This window comes from Syngnathus floridae, chromosome 10, assembly GCF_059516105.1.
Source record: "Syngnathus floridae isolate MCC-2025c chromosome 10, RoL_Sflo_1.0, whole genome shotgun sequence".
Taxonomy (NCBI): domain Eukaryota; kingdom Metazoa; phylum Chordata; class Actinopteri; order Syngnathiformes; family Syngnathidae; genus Syngnathus; species Syngnathus floridae.
Window position 1 is genome coordinate 2394574 of NC_142422.1, and position 6091 is coordinate 2400664.

At 38.5% G+C, this 6091-nt stretch overlaps 1 protein-coding gene across 1 annotated transcript; it reads left to right on the top strand.

Annotated features, from left to right (window-relative positions):
- Nucleotides 1–1110: 1110 nt before the first annotated feature.
- tmem106ba (transmembrane protein 106Ba) lies at nucleotides 1111–4548 on the top strand. Its single transcript, XM_088387922.1, has 8 exons — nucleotides 1111–1235; nucleotides 2092–2311; nucleotides 2474–2537; nucleotides 2615–2774; nucleotides 2899–3042; nucleotides 3339–3388; nucleotides 3471–3524; nucleotides 3652–4548. The coding sequence occupies exons 2-8, from the start codon at nucleotides 2110–2112 to the stop codon at nucleotides 3767–3769; spliced, it is 792 nt and encodes a 263-aa protein (XP_088244048.1). The 5' UTR covers nucleotides 1111–1235; nucleotides 2092–2109; the 3' UTR covers nucleotides 3770–4548.
- The last annotated feature ends 1543 nt before the right edge of the window (nucleotides 4549–6091 follow it).

The window sequence follows — 6091 nt, forward strand, 5'->3', positions numbered from 1 at the left end:
TACTTTCTTTAACTACTGAAGCTCAAAGAAGTAAAAAAAAGTAGCTGTGATATAGTAATATTTTTCAGTGATCTTAAAGTGACATGCAAAACTTTCCTTTAATGTAGCAGTACAATGAAGACTTTTAATTTAATTTTATCCATTAAGCGGTTCTTTTTAGCCACCATTTCAAAGAACTTATAAGATAGAGGCTGAGAGGCAATTCCTTTCATAAAATCTATTTAATTAAGTGCTGATGTTCTAAAATAGCTGCTGGTGATTTCTGAACCATTTAGTCAAAGACATTTGCATATCGGCCACTGCAGATTTGCTCTGAGCGTGCCTGTTCTGCTCCTCCATTCATAAATGAATATGTTTCTAACTATCAAAGTGAAACTCGAGAAAATCCGGTTAAAACGTGCCAGTGTTGCGTCATTAAAAGCATATTTGCTGAAAAAATGGTAAATCTGTCGGAGCCGGAAGATATTTACGGCCTCTGCTTAATGCCCATTCTTGTCATTTAGCCCGAGTATTAAAACAACCTCCATGATGTCGCCAAGTGGGTCACTGTGATGGCCAAAATGCATTTTTTATTTTTAGCATATGTTTCATGCGCGTGCCAAATGGCCTGCGAACAGAAATTCACAATAGTTCAAATAATCTGTCCTGCCTCAAGAGATGTATTTATGGTTTTGTAATTGAATATTTCAATTAGTACGGGGTACAAGAGAGGTTAAGCACATTGTTTACACAAAACAATGAGCCAGTCAAGCATGGGTGCACACTGCCACCGTCTGGCCCGATGGATGCAAACAACCGTGCCAACTGCAGTACGCGTATTAACATTTACACTGACATTTCTGCACGCATTTATAAATCATAAATATTTAATAAAAATGTTGGATTATATGCAATAATACTTTTGTAATATTTACGTGGTGCTATATGTTGATATTTGTCATACAGTTGGGGAAATGCACGGGGGGGGGGCTCAAACATATTCTAATTAATTAATTAATTCAAAGTCTATTATTTATATATTGTTAGGGTTTCATCGCATTTTTACCCGTCGATTTTTAACGTAATCTATTGCGCTAAAATGCAACGTCACGAGTGTTGGCATCTTCTGACCAATACGGAGAAGTGATGGGGGCGTTCCGTAGCGCTTCGTTCTCCCTTGCCGATTAGAAGCACAACAAACCCGGCGGCGCGATCGCATGACAGCAGATTCCGCAAAATAAAGAGCGACGACACAGGTGAGCCGGTTCGTGCCGGATTTGACAGGAATCGTCTTCTCCAAAAACGAAAGCGACGAACAAAAGTATCTGTCCAAAAAAAACTGTTGCGGTGACGCATTGGCTGCCGTCCGTTCGTCCATCCGTCCACTGAGCCTGCTGCGTTTGTCTCGTGAAATTCATTTGGCCGATGTCACCAGAGCGTCAAAAATTTTACGGTTATTGTGTGAACATCTCACATTTGTCACTGAATACTGAAGCCTGCACAGAAATTGGGGCGTGGATATGAATTTGAAGCTTCCGGGACTTTGTGTTCCCCACTCGCGTCTACAGTATATGGAACAAACAGTATGGCGGACTGGGTCCGAAGCTTCATGTTGTTAAACATGCGTGAAATGGTGAACCATAATTCGTCCCACCTACAAAACCACCCGTAAATGAGATCAAAATTAACCTTGTGAAATGAATAAATATGTAATATTAACATTCGTGTTGGTCTTCTGAATCATCAATAATTTAGAGGAGTTTTCTGTTGGAAAAACGTTTTTTGTATATATTAAAACTAATTGATCCGATAGAATATTGAAATTATATATTATACAAATTAAAATTCATATTTTGAAAAAATTTTGATCCTATCTTATGCATCTGTTTTTTTTTAAGTTGTATTGACTTAAAGCTAAACATCCAATCTTTTTTTTCTTACCATTTTAAGTAAGCATATGGTGGAACCAGAGTCATACTAATTTTAATTCATTTGGGAAAAATGGTTCGCACAACTTTTGAGAAGATTGAAACTAACCACTAGCCTCCATTTTGTTGGGCATAGTTCAGCAATTAACCTATCTGTGGCATTATGCATGTGGTTTTTAAATAGTGACAGACGGTGTCAGCGATGGGGAAGTCCCAGTCACTGCTGGCTAGGCACAAAGACTTCAGTCAAGACGCATTGACAGCAAATACGGACGAGTACGATGAGACGTCGGTGCCGGAGGATGGAAAGAATGGAGAAGTTTCACACTTTCCATATGTAGAGTTCACTGGACGGGACAGCGTGACCTGTCCCACGTGTCAGGGCACCGGTCGCATCCCACGAGGTAAAAAAAAATCTACCAAACGCACTCAAAAGTACATTGCATCGTTTCTTGACTACTTGGGTTGATAAATAATCAAATACCTGAAATTATTACATCACAAAATGGTATGCGGACGTTTGCTGTACAATAACTGCTTTCATTGTTTTCCTAATGATTGAACAGGTCAGGAAAATCAGCTGGTAGCTCTGATTCCTTATAGTGACCAAAGGCTAAGGCCGAGCAGAACGTGAGTTGTTTTCGTACGGATGCGCGGAAAAACGCGTCGTTGGCTAGGTCTCATTTTGGTTTTTGTCTGGTGTGCAGGAAGCTCTACGTGACCATCTCAGTGTGCGTTTGCCTACTGCTGTCCAGCCTCGCCGTCTTCTTCCTATTCCCTCGCACCATCAACGTCGAATACGTGGGCGTCAAGTCGGCTTACGTGACCTACGATCACGAGAAGCAGATAATCTATCTCAACATTACGGTACGATTGTCCAGCTGTGTCAACATTTGCTTAGCAACTGTTTCCCAGCAATAATCTTTGGTTCTACTCATCAAACATTGTGATCAGCGAATTTCTCATATCTCCGTTGTCCTCTACCATCCAGAATACGCTGAACATCACGAATAACAACTATTACGCCATATCGGTCACCAACATCACCGCCCAAGTGGAGTTTGCCAAGACGGTGATCGGCAAAGCCAAGTTCAACAAGAACAGCACTGTCATCGTACCTCTGGACCAGCGACAGGTGTGTACCAGTGTTTTTTAAGTGTAACAAAAGCATTACAGCCAAGTCAAGAATAAGCATCAACCCTCGCCCACTAGTGGACAAAAGCAACAATGACAGTCCAGCACAGCCTTCCTGCTGTTTGTTGTGTCATATGACACCTGCTCCATATGGATCACAGATGGGCTTCTGCAAACTTTGGACTTAGTGCAAACCACTAAATTAGAAAGGGAGACTTAAAAACAACATTGATAACTTTTCTAATCTGCTCACCTTTGAACCACAAGTTGAAAATTCTCTGCGTTTGTGTTTTTCAGATTGACTACACTGTTCCCACTGTGATTGCGGACGAATTAAATTACATGTTGTAAGTTGATGTTCCTCCGAGTGCTTTTTATGCTATATGGACTTTGGTCACAACGCGCTGATGTTTATCTCGTTGTCCGCAGTGACTACTGTACGCTGCAGTCCATCAGGGTGCACAACATGGTGGTCATGATGCAGTAAGTAGGACTTGAGCAACTATTTCTTTAACTGCTGAAGTGAATTTTTCACTCATTATCTTCAGATATTAAACAAATTTACTTTACAGGCGACTTACTGAGGTTTTTTTTTTTTTACGAAAACCAGGGTAACGGTGACCACGTCATACTTTGGCCACGCCGAGCAGGTGTCGCAGGAGATGTACCAGTACGTGGACTGTGGAGGGAACACCACGACCTTGCACGGTCACGTGGAAGCATTCTAAGAACACGAGCCTAACTTTCAAACGTCTTCGTCTTACTAGGTGAAGTGCTAGTTAGTTGGTGCAGCCGAGGAGATGTCGTTCTTAAGACATGTACGTTACGGCTGCTTGTTTGCATTAACAGTGTGTTAAAGTAAAACGTTAGTTTGGAAAAAGTTCTTTTAACAATAAAAATGTGTTTTAGAAAGCTTGCATAGTTCACACTCCGACTATCGTTTGGCATGTTCTGGACCACTAATTTCCCCAGCACTTTTCACGCTCTAGGTTCAACATCGAGTATTTTTGTTTTGAATAAAAACTCTGTTAACGGAGAAAGGTACTTTCAGTTTAGTTGACACCTCATGTTTTTTGTGTTTTTCTTAACTTACTTTGGGCTGTATTTTGACGTGTTTAGTCCTTGCTGTTGTTTATTTACTATTATTTCATATTATATACTATTATTATTTTGAGCATTTCTTTGGAGTGTGATTTTAACACAAATGTGATTGCAGTAAAAGATGTAATGAATATCTGCTATTTTTGCAAGTGGCAACGAGGTATGTTATAACACATGAAAATGGAGCTTGATTATGAACTGACGTGCGGATGCATTTTTGTCTTTATTTTCTGAATCTGTGGTGACCTCCGTTCTTGACTCTGCTCTGTGCAACTTGTGATACCATGTTGTTAAATAAACTTAATTGGATTCTTTCATTTGCTATTTAAAAAAACAATAAGATGGATAACATTTGAGGTTACTTTGTAAAGAAGGAAGGCCTAAAATAAAATGTTTTGTCCTTTCACTGTGTTGTACTGTCTGTGGAATACAGGGGGCGCTGTAGACCTATAAATAATTGACTACTGTGAAAACTAGTTCTTCAAAAATATTTGGAAAAGACGACATTTGCAATAAATAAATTGTTTGAGGACATAAAGGATAACACAAAAGAAGTCAAAGTCAACTAATCGATGCACAGTAAGGTGAATATAAATGTGGCACACACATAAATTCCATCATGTACTTTTATTTATTACATTTATTCAAACTCCCAGTGGCATTTACATGCCGCCGCGTCCAAGTTATTCCGACAACTTCCTCGACCTAGAAACCGCGCCAGCTGTCTCCAGAGCATCGCAGTATGTTTCCATCTGTTTTGCTCATCAAAACCACGGCCGTCTCGTTTCCTGTTCATCAGACAGCTTGCTGTAACATGGAAACACACGTATGCATGAAAAAAACCACAACACACAAAATTGTATATAGGTCAAAAATTTAAAAAGCGACCGCAAATACAGCAAATATTCTAAGACCACTCACGGTAAGTAAAATTTGCTATATAGACTACATTAAAAAATATATCTATTACTGCTAAAAAGTGTTAACAAATTTAAGTATATTAAAAACTGACTTTTTAAAGCATTTCTGCAAGTTACCAGTGTCGGTTTATTGTAGAACTTTACAAAAAAATACACAATCAAACATTTGAAATATAAACTCTAAACTCACAAAGAAAAACACATTATTTCCCCTAGTGAAATTTGTTAGCTTAGTGCTATGCTAACATGTGACACTATACAGTAAACTGGCTAAACTGAAATTAGCATAGCTGTGATAATTCTAAACCTTCAAATCACTACGAATTGAACACACATGGGGCGGCAAAAAAATAAAAATAAAGTACACAATATATGCTTACAGCAACTTACGTGAACTCTGCTCCTTCACTACTTCTTCTTGCTGCTAAATATCTTCCATATTTTCCAGTAGAACGCAGAACGGTTTCATTGCAGTGTTGAAGGCACACAACTCTAAATTCAGACTTACCTGTGTTGATTTGATCCCAATGTTATTCAAATTGTACATTTACACAAAAACAATAACACAACAATTCTCTAAATTCAGACTTACCTGTGTTCAATTTATCTCAATGTTATTCAAATTGAACATTTACACAGAAACAATAACACAATAATTCTCTAAATTCAGTGTGTTCATTTTATCCCAATGTTATTCAAATTGTACATTTACACAATAACACAACAAAATGCATAAATTGACCGAACATTCCCTCATTGACAGTTGTTGACACTCCAGGTGACCTCCAACATATAAGATATAAGATATATCATATAAGATCTACGTTTCCTCTCCCTGTGCATTTGCTAATGACTTTTCCACATGTGTGCTTGTCTGCATAAACAGTTTTCCGACTTAGAACATTCTTCATAAAATCAAGTCAGACTGAAAAACGTTTACTGATGTCTGGAATGTTGAATAAAGGTTGACAAAGTACAGTTAGGACCTAACCTATACTAAGTGACCCTTTTGACAAGTGTTCTTTTTTC

Coding starts and splice junctions, on each gene's coding strand:
- tmem106ba (XM_088387922.1), top strand. CDS start 2,110: ATGGGGAAGTCCCAGTCACTGCTGGCTAGGCACAAAGACTTCAGTCAA. Junction 2,538..2,614: donor AGGCTAAGGCCGAGCAGAAC/GTGAGTTGTTTT, acceptor TCTGGTGTGCAG/GAAGCTCTACGTGACCATCT. Junction 3,525..3,651: donor AACATGGTGGTCATGATGCA/GTAAGTAGGACT, acceptor TACGAAAACCAG/GGTAACGGTGACCACGTCAT.